Raw genomic sequence first — 22,038 nt, 5'->3', positions numbered from 1 at the left:
AGTGTTCCAAAAAAATTTTGTTTAATCATCTCGTAAATTTCATTGTTGTGTAAACCTGTAATTTACAATGATACCACTCTAATGCTGTTATGTCTATGAATCTATAGATGTAGCGGTACAGTGAAGATTTTATCGCAATCGTGGCTTAAAAAGCCTTGAGGAGATGTATTGTTCTACTAAATAAAATGTTCGGGTCAAAACGACCAAAAAATTCTGAGAAATTTAAAAAATTAAATTTTTTGTTATGGTGTCGTAATAAATCATTGGATAAATAACACACTCTGAAGGTTCATAAATTAAAATGAACCTAATATTATACAATTACTGTCAACATCAAAACATAGGGTTAGAAATAGAAAGCCACCGCAACGTTAACAACTACTGTAATATTATGAACTATTGCAAAAAATAAAAAAAACTTTAATGGCCACAAATACCACAATAAGATAGAATTTTGCAGGTAACAGATTGAATCTGATGAGAAGGAACGTATATGGGAAAGCGTAAAGCTTAATCAGTAATCCGTATAAGGAGTGCACCACGATTTCTAAGATAAACCGTGTGTAATTTGCCGTGGCCGCAGCAGCCGCAAAACGTCTTATTGCTTATTGTTAGAAAACCATTAGTTACAGCCAGTACAGGAAGTAGTACTTTTAAAGTTAAATTAATGAAATGATCATCCTGAAAAATAAACCAGATAATTTTAAACCGTTATACCAATTAACTTTAACGTAATCACTGTAATTCTTCAAGTAGCAAAAAAAGAAATAATTCCGAGCCACGTACAAGTAAGACGTAAACTCCTCTACGTCTCCATTCTTCTTCTTCAGGCGGCTTAAGAATAAATAAAGAAGAAATAAAGAAGAATCATAAAGAAGGACTACTTTTCTTTTTTTTAAACTCTCTCGTTTCTTTAAACCATACTCTGAGTCTGGATTCGTTTCCTGCCGTGGAATTCCGCGCCAATTTGTCACGACAACGTGCCATCGGCCTCCTCGCGGCATAAGACAAAAACGAAAAAAGGACAAAAGAGAAAAAGACCACAAGACTGAAAGGAAGAAGAAGAAGATGCAGCCTCCGCGGCCCAGCACCTGTGCCCATCTGTACCACACCGTCTCCGCGTTCATTCGCGAGAGATCTCCGCGGCGAGGGCACTCAAAAGGCCAGCGTACCTTCTTTACCTCCGGACAAGAACTCCTCTTCTGCAATGAGTTCAGTCTCAGTCTTGATCGTCGAGACGTTGAGACAATCACCGATAATCGCGTTGTGATGAAATGAGTTGTGCTCAATGTGTTCGGTGTTGAGTGATGATGGTGACAGGAAGTGGACAAGATATTGTTTCTAGCAAATGATTTTGAATTTATTTTAGAAAATATTCTAATGTAAGTACAAATTTATATCATCTCAAATTACTTAGTTGATTATTACTGCAACATTGATTGAGAGATAATAAAATTTTTGCTAACGTCAAGAATTACTCCAAGCTAAGCCCAAAAAGTCAAAAATGATTTTTATATTTATTTAACGTTTTAACTCCTTACAATTCTTGTTAAATATCATAACTATTTCTTGAGGGTCAAAACTCTTTACAACTCGTTTAAAAGTGGTATCGCAAAACGAACACGAATTAAAACGCGTTTTGCGTGCACCATTAAACATCCGTTTAATCTTCTGTTTTATGGATATTGGTCGTGATTTATAAAATAATAAAAAAATCTCGACCAGTCGAAAGTTTTTTCATTATAAGAAAAAGTCATTGAACTCAAACCATGAAAAAACTCTTTTTATATGATGTAATTTATGCTTTGAAAATTATAATACGCCGCCAATGGTGAGGCTAAATAAATGTAATTCAACTCCGAAAATGATTAGAAGCGCGACGACGGAAGTGAAGTGATCGAGAAGAGATTTTTTTATTTTTTTTATGTCGGCTGAAATTACACAGGCGTTAGTGTGAATCGAGGAGTGTGATGATCTGAAATTACAACCAATTTCAGAGCATAATGACGCACTCTCAGCTACTCATTCAGCGTTTTCTTAATGATGACAAAGTGGATTCTTTGAAAACCCATTTTCAAAAAAATTTTAGTAAATAAATAAGATTACTGTGTTATCTTAATTTTTAATAGAGCATTCTACTAATAGATGGTGTTAAAACTTATTCCATTTCAACAAAATTACAAAATCTCTCCCATTAAACTTAAAACCACCAATAAATCGCATAATAGACTAGAACGGACTGATATTGCAAAACGTTTGTCGTGATCCACGTTCTCAGCGTGAATTCTCTACTACGAATGGGTTTTTTAAACCGAATCGAGCCAAATACGGTTCTTCGTGGTAATAATTTCAACTGACATCTCAATCGGGATACTTTTAAATCGTTTCGTTCGTTCTATATGTCACAGGAACAGCGGAGGTGGTGGTAGCGCCAGGGACATCTGGGGACACGTGGGCGACAGGACCACGTGGGTATGTTCAACCACCGGCCCTTATGTGCACGGGACCGTACAAGAAAATCACGACAACCAGCTTACCATATCAGGTAAGATCCGATTTGAATTTGGTTCAAAAAATAAAATGTTTTAATTTCTCGATTCTCCTTGATTTTTATGTTATGTTCCATAAGGTTTTATTTTTGATATAATTTTTATATACATATGTAAATACTCTACAAAATAAAATAAAGGTTTTTGTAAATTTAAGACGTGGAAATGTATGACATATGACGCTAGATGGCGGTAATAGGCAAGAATTGAACTAAAACTTCGTTCTAATTCAACCTTAGAACTAGAAACATTCGGGTTTAGTCGAGAAAAAACTTTCAGTTGCCAATGTCAACTTTAATTTTATTATTATATTCGTAATCTTGATAAAATAATCTTTAAAATAAGTCCAAACATGACGCATTTATCTCAAAAACCAAAAAGTTCGAACATTCATCTATTAATTTTGACATATTTGTCAACTTCATAAAAAATCCTTTAAAATGAGTCCAAACTCGACATATTTAACTGTAATATTAACGGAAATACAATCACTTCCGGTTTGAAACGTCAACGTCAATTTTGACATATTTGACATCTTCATTAAAAAACCTTTAAAATGAGTCCAAAGATGACGCACTTATCTCAAAAAACAAAAAAGTTGGAATAAAAAACATTAAACACGAAATTAGCAACAATGAAGATAGCAATTTAATATTTAAATGTTAATACCAACCTTAATTTTTTATTTTTTTTTATTATATTATTTTTTTGTGACAGACATTAAGACATTTTATAAAAATTAAGAATATGTCAAAATGACATTGACATTTCAAACCGGAAGTTGATTATATCTCGAGTAATATTGGAATTAAAAGTATCATGTTTGGATTCATTTCAAAGGATTTTTCACGACGATTACAAATATGTCAAAATTGACGTTGACATTCTTAACCGGAAGTGGACTATAACTTCATTAATATTGAAGATAAATATGTCGTGTTTGTACTCATTTTAAAGGATTTTTAATGAAGATTACAAATATGTCAAAATTGAGGTTGACATTTTAAACCTGAAGTTAGTTATCATATAATAGAAGTTTTAAATGCAGTTAATTTAGTGTTAGTCACTTTTCCGCACTTTCTTTTTATTTTTAACGTGTTTTTTGGGTCATTTCACATTAATTAAAAATTTATGTCACGACTTACAGAAACATCCTGTATAATCATAAAACGTAACAAGTGACCAAGCGGCTTCTGTGCTTGTGATAGCTGTCATCAGTGTTCTGTGATAAAAATGGACAAGCACCAAACAATTTTCAATACTTTGAGCCTGTCTATTCTGAGAAGTCTTATATTTTTAGAGACATGAAAACGAAAATCCTATTTTTCTCAACATTATCGATTTGTCGTTTAGTCAAGTGATGCATAACGCGGTCCAATTGTAAAATCACATTCACCTAAATGTGTAAATACTGTAAATTCAAAAAAAAATTCTAAAATTACCTCCACCTTACACAACAACAATTCCGTACTAATTACACTTAAACAGTTAAAACATGTAAAATCAGGTTGACGTAAACCAAATAAAGCAGGTTGTTTAAAAAATAAATACAAGCTGACAAAGGCCTTATGTGTTGTTCTAATTTTAGGATGAAGTTGTAAAGATTCTTGACGCAAGGACAAACGTTGGATTTGTAACGCGGTAGTTAAATATAGTAAAATTTTATAGCACTTGAATAAATTTAAGGAACTCGGCTTGTATAATCCCCTTAAACAGTTATCAAGCGCACGTGTGCTTACACCGTGTAATAATTAATAAATTCATCTAATTCACTTGGTCTCGTTCTTAACAAAACTTTTACTTTATATCCAAATATGGTTGTAACGACTTCATTGATTATTCAAACATGTTTCCTTGTATTTACCAGAAATGTTATTAAATGTCATAAAGTCTACTTCAATTACTGTCAATTACCTTCTTAAATTTTTCTTTTTTATTTTCTAAGCAGTTTTATGTGTGCCATATAGTAACAAAAACGGTTTCATTCATAATTTTGAAATCCCACGCAAAAACTTTCTATATACGGAGGTTTCTTTCAACAGAACACGCAAAGTAGCACCGCCTACGTAAAACAACGTTTCCATTCATTCCGAGAACGCAGCGTTACTACTTACGTGTTCCGGTCAATTTATATCATCACCCAGAGCAAATCGGCGTATCGAGACATCTGTTATCCTCCCGGATCGTTCATCCTCGAACCGAGAACTCGTATCAATTAAACTGTCCCCGCGTTCGTTTATCCGTTTTATCTGTATCCGAGACTTTTATTAAATTATACCCGTCCCGTCGCGATTAAATTGGACTTAAATAAAAAATGTAAATAAAAATCGTCTCGGAATGTAATTACATCGATCAGTATAAGAACTAAATTAAGCGACATCTCGCCAAGATTCCAACGCAACATTTTTTTAATGCTATTCTAAAAATAAATTCTCTATACATCTATTAGTTGAACCAGTTTGAAAATGTTATACAAGGTGATTCAATTAAATAAGAATAATCTAAATATAGTGAAATCTCCATATAATGGACTAATACTCAAAAGAACTAGTGTTAGTTCTAGTAACAATGCTAGTGTAAAACTAGAATTAACACTAGACCTAGAACTAGAAACATTTGGGTTTAGCCAAACGTCTCTCAAGACGGCTAAATCCGAATGATTCTAGTTCTAGGTATAGTGTTAGTTCTAGTAACAATGCTAGTGTAAAACTAGGACTAACACTAGACCTAGAACTAGAAGCATTCGGGTTTAGCCGCACGTCTCTCAAGACGGCTAAATACGAATGATTCTAGTTCTAGGTATAGTGTTAGTTCCAGTGACAATGCTAGTGTAAAACTAGAACTAACACTAGACCTAGAACTAGAACCATTCGGGTTTAGCCGCACGTCTCTAAAGACGGCTAAACCCAAATGATTCTAGTTCTAGATCTAGTGTTAGTTCTAGTTTTACACTAGCGCTGTTACTATGTAGAACTGACACTATACATAGAATTAGAATCATTTGGGTTTAGCTGCACGTCTCTAAAGACGGCTAAACCCAAATGATTCTAGTTCTAGGTATAGTGTTAGTTCTACTTTACACTAGCACTGTTACTATGTAGAATTAACACTATACCTAGAACTAGAATCATTTGGGTTTAGCCGCACGTCACTCAAGACGGCTAAATCCGAATGATTCTAGTTCTAGGTATAGTGTTAGTTCTAGTAGCACTGCTAGTGTAAAACTACGACTAACACTAGACCTAGAACTAGAAGCATTCGGGTTTAGCTGCACGTCTCTCAAGACGGCTAAATACGAATGATTCTAGTTCTAGGTATAGTGTTAGTTCTAGTAGCACTGCTAGTGTAAAACTACGACTAACACTAGACCTAGAACTAGAAGCATTCGGGTTTAGCCGCACGTCTTTCAAGACGGCTAAATCCGAATGATTCTAGTTCTAGGTATAGTGTTAGTTCCAGTGACAATGCTAGTGTAAAACTACTAGACCTAGAACTAGAAGCATTCGGGTTTAGCCGCACGTCTCTCAAGACGGCTAAATCCGAATGATTTTAGTTCTAGGAATAGTGTTAGTTCCAGTAACAATATTAGTGTAAAACTAGAAGCTTTCTACTTCTAGGTCTAGTGTTAGTTCTAGTTTTAATTCAGTGGAAAATATACAACAATCTAACGCTGAATAACAATTAAAACTAGAACTAACACCAGTATTAGAAATAACACTAGACCTAGAATAGAAACATTCGGGTTTAGCAATCTTAAGAAACGTAAGAACTTAACCAGTGATTAAATAATTTTACTTAATCACCCTATATAAGAAAACCCGATTTCTTTTTTCTTAAAATTTATTATTATAACTTTAATTTACATATTATAAGAAAACTTCACTTTATATTCACCTCAATGTCTATAATCATCGGTTAAAATTAATCACTTCAAGTTTTTGTTACAAACTTATATTCAAGTTTTTAAAGAAAAGTTTTCTTTATCTTATTTTTTGTTTCATTATCTGGTAAAAGAAACTTTTAAATAAATACCAATTTAAATGAACAGGTGTTTTTGTTACATAAACTCAACACAATCAATAGTGACTTGAGATATTTATTCTTAAATTATTATTCTGAAGTCCAAGTCTGGAAACTTCGTAGGTGTCGAAAACCTGAATCGTTAAACGTCTATTTACCGATGCAAGAACGCGGTTCGAACGTTCGGAAATATTCAATTACCTACCATTTCCTGTTCAAATAAGACACCAAATTTCGTTCGGGTTTCAAGCTGCAAATGGGATCGTTCAAATACTTTCATGTGCCATTACATTTGATCGACGACGATTGAAATTGAATAAGTTATATTGTAGAAGTTCAAGGGTAATAATATATTGAAAATCGATCGGAAATAGAATTTATGGACGCCTGTAAACTTTATAATACCGTAATGGTCTTGTCATCGTGGGGATTAAATTTTAAACGATCGTTATTTCTTGTTTGTTTGTTGTAATAATCGCGTGAGTTTAATTAGTTAATGTTGAATTAACATTAATTAGTTTTTTCGTGGTTTTGTTAATGATACACGGTCAATCATCGCACTAACAGGATTTTCTGTTTTATAGACAGTTTTATGATGGGTATAAATGTAACCATTAAACAGGATAAGTAATATTAATAGTCGTAAATTAAATTTTGAAGCGTAAAAAAAAAAAGAATTTTTTCAATGTTATATTTATTTAAGTTTTCTATTCGACATGTTTCGAGGATCCAGTCCTCATCTTCAGGAAAATTCCTGTACATAAATACAACCTAAACATAACCTTGACATAACCTAAAAATAATTTTAATTTTCTTTTCTGTTACACACTGTTTTGAATTTCAAACTTAATTTTGATTTGATTATCTTGTATTCATGTACAGGAATTTTCCTGAAGATGAGGACTGGATCCTCGAAACATGTCGAATAGAAAACTTAAATAAATATAACATTGAAAAAGTATAGAAAAAGTATTTTCATCTAAATCAACACAATGTTAAGAAAAACCAAAAACAATTATTATAATGAGGTTGATACGACCATATCACTAAATGAATACAAGAAATACCAACAACGATTACAAATGGAACTGCAACACATTCGATTCCTTAAAACGTGTTTAGAAGAAAAACTCACACCAAAATTTACAATACACAAATATCCTAAACATTTGGATGACAATATGATTCGAAAAATGATAGCAAAACAGATTAAAAGCGAAATCAAAAAACATTACTCAATAATCAACATAACAAACATCAAACTTTACCAATTTTATCAAGAAATGACAACACAACTTGACTTCTTACAAATTGAAGATATAATTAACAACTCTAAGATGCTGCAGAGAAATAAAATGGAAGATGAATGGAGAAGAAAGAATAAGAAGCTGGAACAACTGCGGAAAGAGAAAAAGAAAAGAGAAGACTCAAATGAAGAATCGAAATATGAAATACATCATATTTTCCATGACAGACTGACCAACTTATCAAAGGTACATTTCAACGAAAATGAAATGAAAATTCTCAACAAAAGTAACAAATATGCCCCCAAAAAAGAACCAAGTTTACGAAGAACTGCATTGGAAATTGAGGCCACAATTAAAGGTAAACCTAATGAAAGAGACATTTCAAGAGAAATACAACAATTATTGATCGGAGAAGAAATTAAAAGAGATAGAGAAAAACTCCAGAACAGGAACAAGAAGAAGAGAAGATTAAAAGAAGAGCAGAAGAAAGAAACAACAACAATACAAAACATAAAGAAAAAAGTAAAGAACAACCAACTGATAATCACCAAGGGAGACAAAAATGCAGGTTTGGTTATACTTGATAAAAACGAATATAATGTTAAAACTGAAACTTTCCTTAACGAAAATAACTTTAGACAAATTGAAAGAAATCCCACTGTCACTTTTAATAATAAGGTTAGGAGATATATTAACAAAATAAAAGAAACCCTATCTAAATATGAAAAATACCCCAATAAGTTACTTCCGATGAACCCAAAAATACCACGACTATACTCCCTCATTAAACTGCATAAAGAAAATCATCCCATACGACCAATCATTACCTCAATAGATTCTAGCACTTATAAAATAGCAAAATTCCTTATAACCTTCATGAAAAATGTCATTCAATTTCAACCAAATCACACAGTTAAAAATAGAAACGATTTACTAACAGAACTTAACAGCTTAACATTAAAGGAAACTTGCCTTCTAGTTTCATATGACATAACCAATCTATACACTAACATACCTACTGGAGAATCATTGGAAATTATCAGAACCATATTGGAAACTAAACTAAAGGATAAAGGAGAAATAGACACAATATATAATTTGTTCAAACTATGCATCGAACAAAACTTTTGCCTGTTTAATGATAAAATGTATATGTACAACGAAGGTCTACCAATGGGTTCACCCCTCAGTGGACTAATAGCTGACATTTTCCTCAATAAACTAGAAAACGACCATATAATAAATAATATCAACCCTTTTAGGAACAAGATCATAACATGGAAACGATATGTAGACGACATTTTAGTAATATTTGATACCCGAGACCATTCCATAGCTGAAAATATGCACTCATATCTTAATAAACTACACCCCAACATAAAATTCACCACAGAAATTGAAAATAATAATAAAATAAACTTTCTTGATGTCGAAATATGTAAAATAGACAATGACATACATTACAAAATTTACAGAAAGCCCACACAAACAGACTCAATTATTCCCTATAACTCATTTCACTCAAACACTCATAAAATGGCAGCAATTCAAACATACTTACATAGAGCCTTTAATACATATTTAAAACCGGAAAGCTTAAAGAAGGAATTGAACATTATCAAACAGATAACAAGAAACAATAATTTCCCAGAAAACTTAATTGACAAAATGATTGACAAACAAAAACAAAAGTGCCACCTGCAAAACACTACATCATTGATACCCTGCAATCAAACAAATAAACCTACATATTGTTCTTCAATACAATACCCAGGACATTTAACTACTAAAATAAAGAAAATTTTTACAAAATATGACCTTAATATAACTTTCAAAACGAACAACACTTTAACTAATTCCTTGATAAATAATAAACAATCGTTCAATACACTCGACAAAAATGGAGTATATAAACTGGAATGCACAACTTGCAACGCAACATACATAGGTGAGGCAGGTAGAGCACTAAAAACACGAATAAAGGAACATAAAACTAGAGACAATTCTAACTTTGGTAAACATCTAATATTTAATCATGACCACGAATTCAATGAAAACAATGATGCACACATACTCCACAATATTAATAAGGGACATTTAATGGAATTACTGGAAGGATACGAGATTAAAAGATTTATATTTAACAATCCCAATACCGTATGCCTTAACGAACAAGTACAAACTTTCCATAGACCAATTTATTCATTCCTAAAACAACCATTCACACCTACTAAACACCAAAATAAACGAGAGTATCAAGATAAAGTAGCGACTTGATTCTGCAATATTTTGGTTCCTTGGCTACTATTCCCATCCTATCCACAAAACTCCCAAACTTCCCAACACAACCCATCACAAACCCAACACCAATTTATAGAAAGTTTTTAAAAAACAAAATTTTTAAATTTAAGTCATTTAACCATCCGAATTCAATGTCGCCAATTGTATTTGATTTTAATCTTAATTTAAGTTTGATGTTGTTACATATAGCATAACGATAATACGTCATCCAAAACTGGTTCCATAACACACGCCGATGAATTGCAGAATCTTCCGATTCAATTTTAATAGTCTATTTCTGTTTTTTAATTGTTTAGTCCTGAAATTTTGAATTGTAATCCGTGAGATATGGTTATCTTTTATTCAAAAATTGACGTAAGTAGAAATAAGGACACAATAATTTTTAATTTTTTCTTTAAGATTGACCTAACCTAAAAATAATTTTAATTTTCTTTTCTGTTACACACTGTTTTGAATTTCAAACTTAATTTTGATTTGATTATCTTGTATTCATGTACAGGAATTTTCCTGAAGATGAGGACTGGATCCTCGAAACATGTCGAATAGAAAACTTAAATAAATATAACATTGAAAAAGTATAGAAAAAGTATTTTCATCTAAATCAACACAATGTTAAGAAAAACCAAAAACAATTATTACATTGGGTAATGTTTTAGATGTTTATCCTTGTTAACTAACTCCAGGAGAAACGCATAGGAAGAAATATAACAAGCATGGGGAGATAAGAGTGGGTCTGGCTCGCCACAAATACATGCAGAATACATTCTTCTGGAAGAGAAAAATTTAAAAACGAGATTGAGGTGTGGCAATGAAGGAATGATATTGGGAAAATACACCATATAAGTTGTCTTCATGAAAATAATATTGATTTAAAGTAAATCTCATCTTCATCTTAAAAATTCTTTTAAGAACATCACAAACATCTCAACCTTTTGTCTTCATAACTTCACGTTGATCTCATTGTCCTTTCATCGTCCTCGTCTTATATCTGTAACACTCTTTGTCGGCATCTAATGCAAATACCGTTCTTGTGGTATTCGTGTCCTGCCGCCTCGTTGACGTTGTCGTCGAGTAAAACTCTGTTAAAACTCGACCTTGTCGACTTTAACTGTTCGCTTCTGGCTTCGTCAGGTTTGTTGTTACGAGACTCAAAGGCTCGCTTCTATTCGCGCATTCTACCAACGTCCACCTCGTACGTACTGTTTACGATACGTTTTTGGAGCGCTATAAACGCGTGCCACGCTTGCAGAATAAGAGACGAGAGATGGATAGAAAGAAATGTGGTGTTGGGTTGAAAAGTGTTTCGTATTGAGATTGGGATGATTACAAGAAAAATCAATTCTCGAGAGCGTTGTAATCGCGATGTTATCGCGGAAGAATTCTTTCGAATCGACGTGGACTTACGAGTTACTCATGAACATTAGCGTCAATTAGGAAGGAAAAAACGGGTTTTTGGTTATTTACTCGTTTTCGGTTACGAGAATTTTATTTTATCTTTTTTTAATGAAGTATTTTAAAAGAGACTCATCTCTAACTCTTGACTTTCATCATTCTTATATGGTCTTAAGAGTCTTCACCAAAATGGTCTTAGCTCGTAGTTGTATTTTAAACATAACTCGCAGTATTTCAAAGTTAAAAACGTCGGTTTCGGCGTCTTTGAAGTTCTGTATTGATACTTCCGTGTATATTTGTCTTCTTCTTCGACAATTTAAATCGACTTTAGATTTCCGGGTTTGATTATTATAGGAAATAGATGTTTAATTAAATTCCGGTTTTAATATGTATGGTAATGAGTTATTAAAGTAACGTTAGATAACATCTGGTGTGCTCATATGTACACTAATTAAAGCCGAACCAATCGAGACACAAAAACGTTTTTTGAATTGACGTCGTCTGATGACGTGTTGTTCTGCATATGGTGCAAAATACACCCGTGCGACGATAGCAACAAACCTCCCAGCAACAAACTTTTACCCGTAATTTCCTATCTACTTTCTTAGCTGATATCTTCCTTATAATTAGGGATACCGACTAAATGCACCACTTGAAAAATGAATCTTTCTCTATCTAAAACCGGGGTTTCGTCTGCCGATAAGTTGATATTAAGATCAATAAAAAATGAAGAACACCGCGCTGTACTTAAAATAGCTCAAAATTACCAAACTTTAAGGACTTGTGCAATTGTTAGGAAACCGAATTTTAAAAAACTGTTATCACAGTCAGAAAGGGCGCTCCTTCAGCTATCTTAATCCGGGTTTTCGTCGGTCAATATCTATCGGCGTCATGCTTAAATCACCCTTAATGTCCTCTAAACAACTTTCTTATTTGATAGGGACAAAACTATAGAAACATATCTATCTTATTGAAGATTTTTTTCTGAATCTAGACATTCAATATTAATATTGGTTACATAAGAAAATTTTCGAGAAAAATTAGTTTAAACTTTAATTATTTCAAATTTATATAAATGATAAAAATAGCAGTAGCCATGAGTAACCATGGTAACCAATTATTTTAAACAATTCCCTGAGTGTCAAAAACTGATTTAGTAGTTTCTTGAGGTGTGATGGCGCGCCATCTTGTTGGAATAACTGCCGTTGGAATTGAGTTGGGTCAAAATTAGCGGGATGGAAGGAATAGCACAGTTTTTAAAAATTTAAACATGTCTTTCCAGTTAAGGTTTCCTCAAATCTTTTGCGGATATTGGGTGTGCGCATTTTAAAGTCTACAGTAAAGTAACTAAATTTAAAGTCTACTAGTATGTTTACTAGTAACTCTACTAGTATGGGATGTAATCACAAAGTCTCCTGATTTTTCAGCATATAATACGGTGGTGAGGGAAAAAAGTAGAGTTGCCATTTATAAAAATAAACTTTTTGAGTTACGGAAATTTGACGCACATTTCTGACCATCCTGTATAACTTTAATTAATAATTGTTGTTAAATTAAAGTGTATAATTGTTATTAAAAGACACCATTAGAAAGAGCAGAAAATTTTCAATAAGATAGATATGGTTCTAGAGTTCTTTCCTGCTCATATAAGAAAGTTATCGACCCGAACAGGGTTTAAGAATGGCTAAAACGTGTGAGAACGATTTAGCAGTTTTTAGCCAAAAATGTACGTGTGCAAACGTGTGATCGCCGCGTGTTATACATCACTAGAAAGAGCAGGAAATTTTCGATAAGATAGATATGGTTCTAGAGTTTTCTCCTGCGCATATAAGAAAGTTATCGACCCGAACAGGGTTTAAGAATGGCTAAAACGTGTAAATTTAGCAGTTTTTAGCAAAAAATGTACGTGTGCAAACATGTGATCGCCATGTGTTATACACCACTAGAAAGAGCAGGAAATTTCCGATAAGATAGACATGGTTCTAGAGTTTTCTCCTGCTCATATAAGAAAGTTATCCACCCGAACAGGGTTTAAGAATAATTAAAACGTGTAAATTTAGCAGTTTTTAGCCAAAAATGTACGTGTGCAAACGTGTGATCGCCGCGTGTTATACACCACTAGAAAGAGCAGAAAATTTTCAATATGATAGATATGTTTCTATAGTTTTCTCCTGCTCATATAAGAAAGCTGTTATCGACCCGAACAGGGTTTAAGAATGGTTAAAACGTGTGAATTTAGCAGTTTTTGGCCAAAAATGTACGTGTGCAAACATGTGATCGCCATGTGTTATACATCACTAGAAAGAGCAGGAAATTTCCGATAAGATAGACATGGTTCTAGAGTTTTCTCCTGCTCATATAAGAAAGTTATCCACCCGAACAGGGTTTCAGAATAATTAAAACGTGTGAATTTAGCAGTTTTTGGCCAAAAATGTACGTGTGCAAACATGTGATCGCCATGTGTTATACATCACTACACATACATCACTACACTATACATCACTAGAAAGAGCAGGAAATTTTCGATAAGATAGATATGGTTCTAGAGTTTTCTCCTGCGCATATAAGAAAGTTATCGACCCGAACAGGGTTTAAGAATGGCTAAAACGTGTGAATTTAGCAGTTTTTAGCCAAAAATGTACGTGTGCAAACGTGTGATCGCCGCGTGTTATACATCACTAGAAAGAGCAGGAAATTTCCGATAAGATAGACATGGTTCTAGAGTTTTCTCCTGCTCATATAAGAAAGTTATCCACCCGAACAGGGTTTAAGAATAATTAAAACGTGTAAATTTAGCAGTTTTTAGCCAAAAATGTACGTGTGCAAACGTGTGATCGCCGCGTGTTATACATCACTAGAAAGAGCAGGAAATTTTCGATAAGATAGACATGGTTCTAGAGTTTTCTCCTGCTCATATAAGAAAGCTGTTATCGACCCGAACAGGGTTTAAGAATGGTTAAAACGTGTGAATTTAGCAGTTTTTGGCCAAAAATGTACGTGTGCAAACATGTGATCGCCATGTGTTATACATCACTAGAAAGAGCAGGAAATTTCCGATAAGATAGATATGGTTCTAGAGTTTTCTCGTGCGCATATAAGAAAGTTATCGACCCGAACAGGGTTTAAGAATGGCTAAAACGTGTGAATTTAGCAGTTTTTAGCAAAAAATGTACGTGTGCAAACATGTGATCGCCATGTGTTATACATCACTAGAAAGAGCAGGAAATTTCCGATAAGATAGACATGGTTCTAGAGTATTCTCCTGCTCATATAAGAAAGCTGTTATCGACCCGAACAGGGTTTAAGAATGGTTAAAACGTGTAAATTTAGCAGTTTTTAGCCAAAAATGTACGTGTGCAAACGTGTAATCGCCGCGTGTTATACATCACTAGAAAGAGCAGGAAATTTTCGATAAGATAGATATGGTTCTAGAGTTTTCTCCTGCTCATATAAGAAAGTTATCCACCCGAACAGGGTTTAAGAATAATTAAAACGTGTAAATTTAGCAGTTTTTAGCCAAAAATGTACGTGTGCAAACGTGTAATCGCCGCGTGTTATACATCACTAGAAAGAGCAGGAAATTTCCGATAAGATAGACATGGTTCTAGAGTTTTCTTCTGCTCATATAAGAAAGCTGTTATCGACCCGAACAGGGTTTAAGAATGGTTAAAACGTGTGAATTTAGCAGTTTTTGGCCAAAAATGTACGTGTGCAAACATGTGATCGCCATGTGTTATACATCACTAGAAAGAGCAGGAAATTTCCGATAAGATAGACATGGTTCTAGAGTTTTCTCCTGCTCATATAAGAAAGTTATCCACCCGAATAGGGTTTAAGAATAATTAAAACGTGTGAATTTAGCAGTTTTTGGCCAAAAATGTACGCGTGATCGCCGCGTGTTATAGAAAGAGCAAAAAATTTTCAATAAGATAGATATGTTTCTATAGTTTTCTCCCTATCAAATAAGAAAGTTGTTTAGAGGAAGAGTATTTAAGCGTTTCTGCGTGTAGGGATGGACATTAAGGGTGATTTAAGCATGACGCCGATAGATATTGACCGACGAAAACCCGGATTAAGATAGCTGAAGGAGCAACCTTTCTGACTGTGATAACAGTTTTTTAAAATTCTGTTTCGTAACAATTGCACAAGGCCTTGAAGTTTGGTAATTTTGAGCTATTTTAAGTACAGCGCGGTGTTCTTCATTTTTTATTGATCTTAATATCAACTTATCGGCAGACGAAAACGGTTTTAGATAGAGAAAGATTCAAGCTTTCAAGTGGTGCATTTAGTTTTTCGGTATCCCTAATTATAAGGAAGATATCAGCTAAGAAAGTAGTTTGTTGCTATCGTCGCACGGGTGCAAAATACATAACATATATTGAAATAGATATCGTTATATTTAAGAAGATCTTTTAGTCAGATTATAGATTCATTTATAGCCGTTATAAATGATCCTCATTAAACTTTTAAATCTTTTATCATAATTCACTTCGTTATCTTTATTATTTTTTTTATTTAAGAAACCCTAAGCTTATCATCAATTATGTCTAGTTTTAAATGGCAACGATCCCAATTCAAATATTATACTCATATTTGATTTATTTGTTTCGCTCGCCAACTGAAAACTTTACCAACCGCATTAAAACAAACAGAAAGAGAGAGAACGGCTCTTAGAGATCCCTTGATATATCCATATGGATGTATAAATCCCAACTGTACCTTTACAGGTCCTTGACCTGACAGTTTATGTGTCTATCTATTAAGTAAGTGAAACTAGACCGACTCCTACAGATCCGTTATCGTTGTGTCGATATAACCGACGATAACAAAGCAAATATCGCAAGACGTGAAATGTTACTGAAAGTGAAAAGATTCTCATAGTAAAGAATGATGTAATAAATAGAGAATCGTTGATGTCAATTTACGTAACGTAAAGATTAACGACTTGTTTGTACGCAAAAATTTAATCATAATGTAAATATATCGATGATATATTCAAGTAATTATTTATATATTTTTTTGTTTACAAGGTTTATTGAAAACAGGCAATTGAATTCATTATTGATTTAGAAAACTTTAGTCACCTAATTAAACATAGCTCCCAAAAATCCCACCCAGGTAAAAGTTCATTCATTGACTAACAGGCTGCTTACTGAAAGAGAGAGGCCCCCACCTACTCAGAAGGTCCCGGAGTTCTTTACCGAACGTTTAAACTCACAATCGCTTTCCTATGTATCACGTTACAGTGTGAAGCAGTGGCGGCGGACTCGTCACATATGCGACCGGATTTTATCGTCCAGTGCTCATCGTTCCGGTAGCATGTGTAAGCAGAAAACACAAAAATTTTAACAATAACTTATAGAATCCTTGGAAATATCAGTGTGTTGTGAAAAGGAATTTGCAGTGCTCGTAAAAATGTTTTGTGCGATGTTAATTTAAATTTGTGCATAAATAAAAAAATGGGAAAATCATCGAGCAAATTAAAACACAAACGTAGTGGGTCTAGTAAGTATAACATAATTTTGGCCTTCGATAATAAAATAATAACAAGTCTAAAAAGTTAAGCAAACTAAATAATTAGCATTCAAAATCAATTAGTAATAATCTCGCATATTTAAAACAGGTATTGGCATTGTTGGGTTGAATAGTTCATTATTTGCACGGTCTAAAATGGCGAACTAGAAATATGTTGGATTAGCATACTTTATGGTTCAAGATAAATGATCTATATTGATAACAGAAATTTTTGAGATAAGAGAGTATTTATATATTGTAGATTCTATTTTGATATAACAATTAAAAAGCAAATATGTATACCGGGTGATTATTTTAATGTGGCTAACACTGAGATTAAAATTTTTGCAAAACGATGGTCCCCAGGAGAAATAAAGGCGGCCAAGCAGCAAAGTCAAATCTTTGTTAGTTGAGTATCTGTTTGAAAACGAAAATAAGGTTGGTGAGGAACCTAGTCTTTCGTATCTGTCTTTACGGATTAAAGTGCTAGTCGTTAAAAACAACGTACAAAAAGAAAATCGATGTCGTTGAGATGATTTGCTGGTGCAGAATGTTAAGAATTCCGTAGACACAGAGGAGAAGTGAAAAGGTGACCCTTATAACGGTACACCTTATCACAAACATTACTGGACAAAGTCTGGCGCACCCATTCAAGATGACTGAGAATAGGGATAAATGGAGAAATGTTTTGATGAGTAATTCATGAAAGCATGATTCCCGAATAATGTTTTGGAAGCTTGAAATGAGAAAGAAACTGTATTGGACTCAAAGGGGCAAATTACAAATAATAAGTTAATCGTTCAACTGCTAATGGAAAAAACCTATTTCTCAAAAATCATAAAAATGCATTTAAACACAAAGTTAAGTCTGTCAAAATATCCTCTTGGTTGTCAAAATATTTATAAAGTATACCCAATAAAGTAGAACACATTACAATTAACTCTTTCAATTCATACATACACGTAGAAGTTCAGGTTATAACTCTTTAAAATGCAATACAATTTGGAATCCTAAATTTTTGTTAATGATGAACTCCAAGCCACATCATTAACTTAGTAATTTCTTGGTCAACAGAATCTGAGTAATATACATATACAGGGTGTCTCAGCGAGACCGGTCATTAGACGTTTCTGTGGTTCTGGCCAAAATAAAAAATTGAGAATTCAGACTTAAGTTATCAATTACGTTCTCTTCGTCTAAAATATTTTCAGATTTCTAGCACTTCCGGTTATACCGGAAGTCGCCACCTACTTTATTTTTTTAAATGGACCACCCTGTATATTTTTACATATTTGGATTTGTCTGTTTTGAAGGTTTATAAATAACTTTACTTTTTGCAATTTGATTCGGCCGTTCTCGAGTTATTCGATTTTTTCTAGAAAAATCTGCTCCAGCGGACATTTGTTCAAAAAATCATAGAACACTCGATTTTTGAGATATCAATTTAGGATTGAGAACATGCTTAAACAACAAGATGGAGTATGTTTTGGTGCCAAGAACGGCTGTGTAGATCATTTGGTCACTTTACTATGACACGTTAACTTTTCGAAATTTAGAACTATCATAACTTCATTTTTTTAAATGGTACCCCCCATATTTTATTACTTAGTCGTCTTCGGCGTCTCATTTTACATCTTTTATACTCTATATGTCCTCTGCCTAACATTAATAGTTTGAGGAATAATTAGGGTTTTTTGAAAAATGCTCACATATCATATCGATATTAACCTAGTGTGCCATGGAAAACAAATGTTTAATGAGTTATTGACAAACGTCAAAGTCTGATTTACGTTGTTTGATGCTTGTGAGTCTGAAACCAGATAAAATGGATATTAATAACGTAAATAATGTTTATACAAATAAAGAAATCCATAATTTATTTTTTGTGCACGAAAAGTGCGACAAAGTTCTTAGTAGAACTTGAAGAATGTTTAATGAAAATTATCCGCATTTACCTCCGATGACAAAAGATAAATTTAGAAGAATAGAAGCAAATTTTTTGCATTTTGGACGAATTAATCACGTGTTAAACTGACCAAAAAATGTAGTAGATAATGCAACGGAAGAGGTGAATGCCTTGGCTTATTTCGAGCCCAGTCCCAACACCTCAATTCGAGCTGCCAAAGAAGATCTAGGAATCATACTACGAACTTTTTCGCGCTTTTTATGCATAAAAAATAAATTAAGAATTTCTTGATTTGTGTAAATAGTACTTTCGTTACTGTTATCGATTTTAACTCTTTTCAGTACTAATATTAAGGGACATAACAGATAATTATTTGCTCACATGCATCAAGTGAGGTAAACAAGTGAGTCTTTGACAAGAACTCATTGAGAAGGCTTGTTTTTCATGGCACACTAGGCTAAATATCCATATGATATGTGTGCATTTTTCAAAAAACCCTAATTATCTCCCAAACTATTAATGTTAGGTATGGGACATATGGGATATAAAAGATGTAGAATGAGACGCCGAAGACGACTAAGTTATAAAATATGGGGGGTGCCATTTAAAAAAATGAAGTTATGGTACTTTCAAATTTTGAAAAGTTAACGTGCCATAGTAAAGTGACCAAACGTTCTAGACAGCCGTTCTCGGCACCAAAACATACTCCATCATGTTGTTTAAGCATATTCTGAATCCTAAATTGATATCCCAAAAATTGAGTGTTCTCTGATTTTTTGAACAAATGTCTGCTGGAGCAGATTTTTCTAGAAAAATTCGAATAACTCGAGAACGGCCGAATCAAATTGCAAAAAGTAAACTTATTTATAAACCATGAAAACAGACAAATCCAAATATGTAAAAATATACAGGGTGTTCCATTTAAAAAAATAAAGTAGGTGGCGACTTCCGGTATAACCGGAAGTGCAAGAAATCTGAAAATATTTTAGTCGAAGAGATCGTAATTAATAATACTTAAGTCTGAATTCTCAAATTTTTATTTTCACCAGAACCCCAGAAACGTCTAATGACCGGTCTCGCTGAGACACCTGTATAAGTTGACAAATAAATGTGTAATATATATTTTTATCATTATAAATATATTTTTAGAAGAAAGAAATCGTGTACAACGTTACTCTCCACTTCATGATTACAAATCATCACATTTTATAACCTTCGATAGGTGATTCACACGTGCTGCATTTCCGGTTTACGCTACAAGTTGTTAAATGTAAGTAAAAACATTTTTGATGTAAGCAAATAGTCATTTAAAAAATAAATTTTCGTGAAAAAAGTTTCAAACCAAACACAAAAAATAGAAATATGTGAATTTCGATATTTATTTTTCGTTTTACTACCAATTATCACTAAAAACGTAGAATAACGGATTATTTTAACACATATGTATTCGTAAATTTGTTATAGGAACCCAAAATCTGTTGAATTATTAACATTTATTTGTTAGTTGCTGGTTTTAACCCCACCATACTAAATAATCATTAATAAAACATAAATAGTCGTTAACGTATTTGTTTTTGTGTCTATTTAGGTTTAAAATAAACTTGTAATAAAATTTTTAGTATTATCACTCATTTTATCGAGAAACCACTGTTGTGTGTCTCTTATTGATGAAGACACCATCGTTGTGTTTCTTTTTCTTCTTTCCAAAGGCATTGAGAAAGCAAAAAGTAGACTTGTTTACTTTATAAAAATAGAACTGTATACGTTTTGTGACGAAATCGTTTTGTGTTATGAAAAAAAAAGTGGATTCCTTGGTATTTTGCATTGTGTTTGTAGTGCGAAGGTATGTATTTCAAACAGCTTCGTTTTACATTCGTTTTCGTTTTAAATTTTGTCAACAATGCACGTGGGTTCGTGTATCTAGTTCTCGGAACGAGAAATATTATTGTTTCCCCATAATGAAGGATTAAATTTCAAGATAATTCTTAATCAATAACGTGAAGTTGCCGATGAATAATGTGTAAAGTATATAATATAATATACTTTGATCATAAATTATTTCGTGTAACTCGATATTTGGACCACCCTGAATTTGCTTTGCTTTTTACCATTCGCCATAGATGCCGCTAAAAGGATAAGTGGCAAGAAACCGCAGAAACGGAAGGCTTATCACTGTTGTTGAATGCAAATAAGGGTTATATTTCACGACGCCTCTTATTCATCTTGACTTCTAAATGAACAGAAACGCGAGAACGCATAATTTATTAATCAAAACAAAGAATCTCGTTGTTGTGGAATCAGATTGCAAAAAAAAAACGATATTTATTATTTTATAGGATTAGAAAATCGGAGTTTTGGTGCCCCTTTGACCATTACACACGCAAAGATAAAACATGGCTTTGGGGTTATCTAAAATTATGTTTTTGAATAAGATAATTTTAGTGAATTACTAATTTTTATTAGAGGAAGTTGTGAAATCGGGATTTCATTCATGATTTCTTAAAAAGGAATTCTTAGTAATTTTGTAAACGGCGAGAATGTTTCACTATATTTACTTATAAACGAGTCATCAATGATATTAATTCTCCAAGAATTAACTTTTAATATTTAAAATAGATCGAGAATTATCTTATCGTATAACATTGAAATTGGACCGTGTGAAATTCACGAGAAAAGTCACTTTGTCTCTTCTAGAATACCCACGGGACGTTATTTCCGAGGTGATTTGCTACCGTGTTGGGTTGACAGAGTCCTTCCAAGAAAAAGCGACTCAAACGACCTTGCCTCGGAATTCCACTCGACATGCTTGACCTAACCTGACTATTTTAGAACGTCACGTAACACAATAATAAAAAAGATTAAAAAAACTGACCATTTCGAACGAAAATAACTCACGAAACGATTAATTATCCAATTGAACCCAATCATAACTATTTAAATAGTACAGCAATTAATGTAGTCGATATATATCGCAATAATACTTGTTGCAACAACGATTGCAGTAACTCTTCAAGTTAACAGGCGTCAGTTTTAATAGAACCAGATGATGCTAAATTATTGCTCTCTCTGTTTGTGCAGAGATGATTTTTTGTTGTTTTCTTTTTAATAA

General features: G+C 33.0%; 1 protein-coding gene across 3 annotated transcripts in view; it reads left to right on the top strand.

Moving 5' to 3' along the window:
* The first annotated feature begins 1,133 nt into the window (after positions 1 to 1,133).
* Positions 1,134 to 22,038, top strand: part of LOC111428992 (SH2 domain-containing protein 3C) — a 54,746-nt gene continuing 33,841 nt past the window's right edge. Inside the window, exons 1-2 of one of the 3 annotated variants that reach the window (XM_071196922.1) lie at positions 1,134 to 1,382; positions 2,409 to 2,545. In XM_071196922.1, the coding sequence (XP_071053023.1) occupies positions 1,381 to 1,382; positions 2,409 to 2,545 (139 nt within the window). In that variant the 5' untranslated portion in view covers positions 1,134 to 1,380. Of the gene's footprint in view, positions 1,383 to 2,408; positions 2,546 to 16,726; positions 17,015 to 20,101; positions 20,200 to 22,038 lie in introns of those variants that run through there. The other 2 variants (XM_023064770.2, XM_023064772.2) reach the window with 2 other exon arrangements.

Source organism: Onthophagus taurus, chromosome 6 (genome assembly GCF_036711975.1).
Source record: "Onthophagus taurus isolate NC chromosome 6, IU_Otau_3.0, whole genome shotgun sequence".
NCBI lineage: Eukaryota > Metazoa > Arthropoda > Insecta > Coleoptera > Scarabaeidae > Onthophagus > Onthophagus taurus.
The sequence above is the reverse complement of the archived record's forward strand: the minus strand, read 5'-3'. Positions and strand labels throughout refer to the sequence as shown.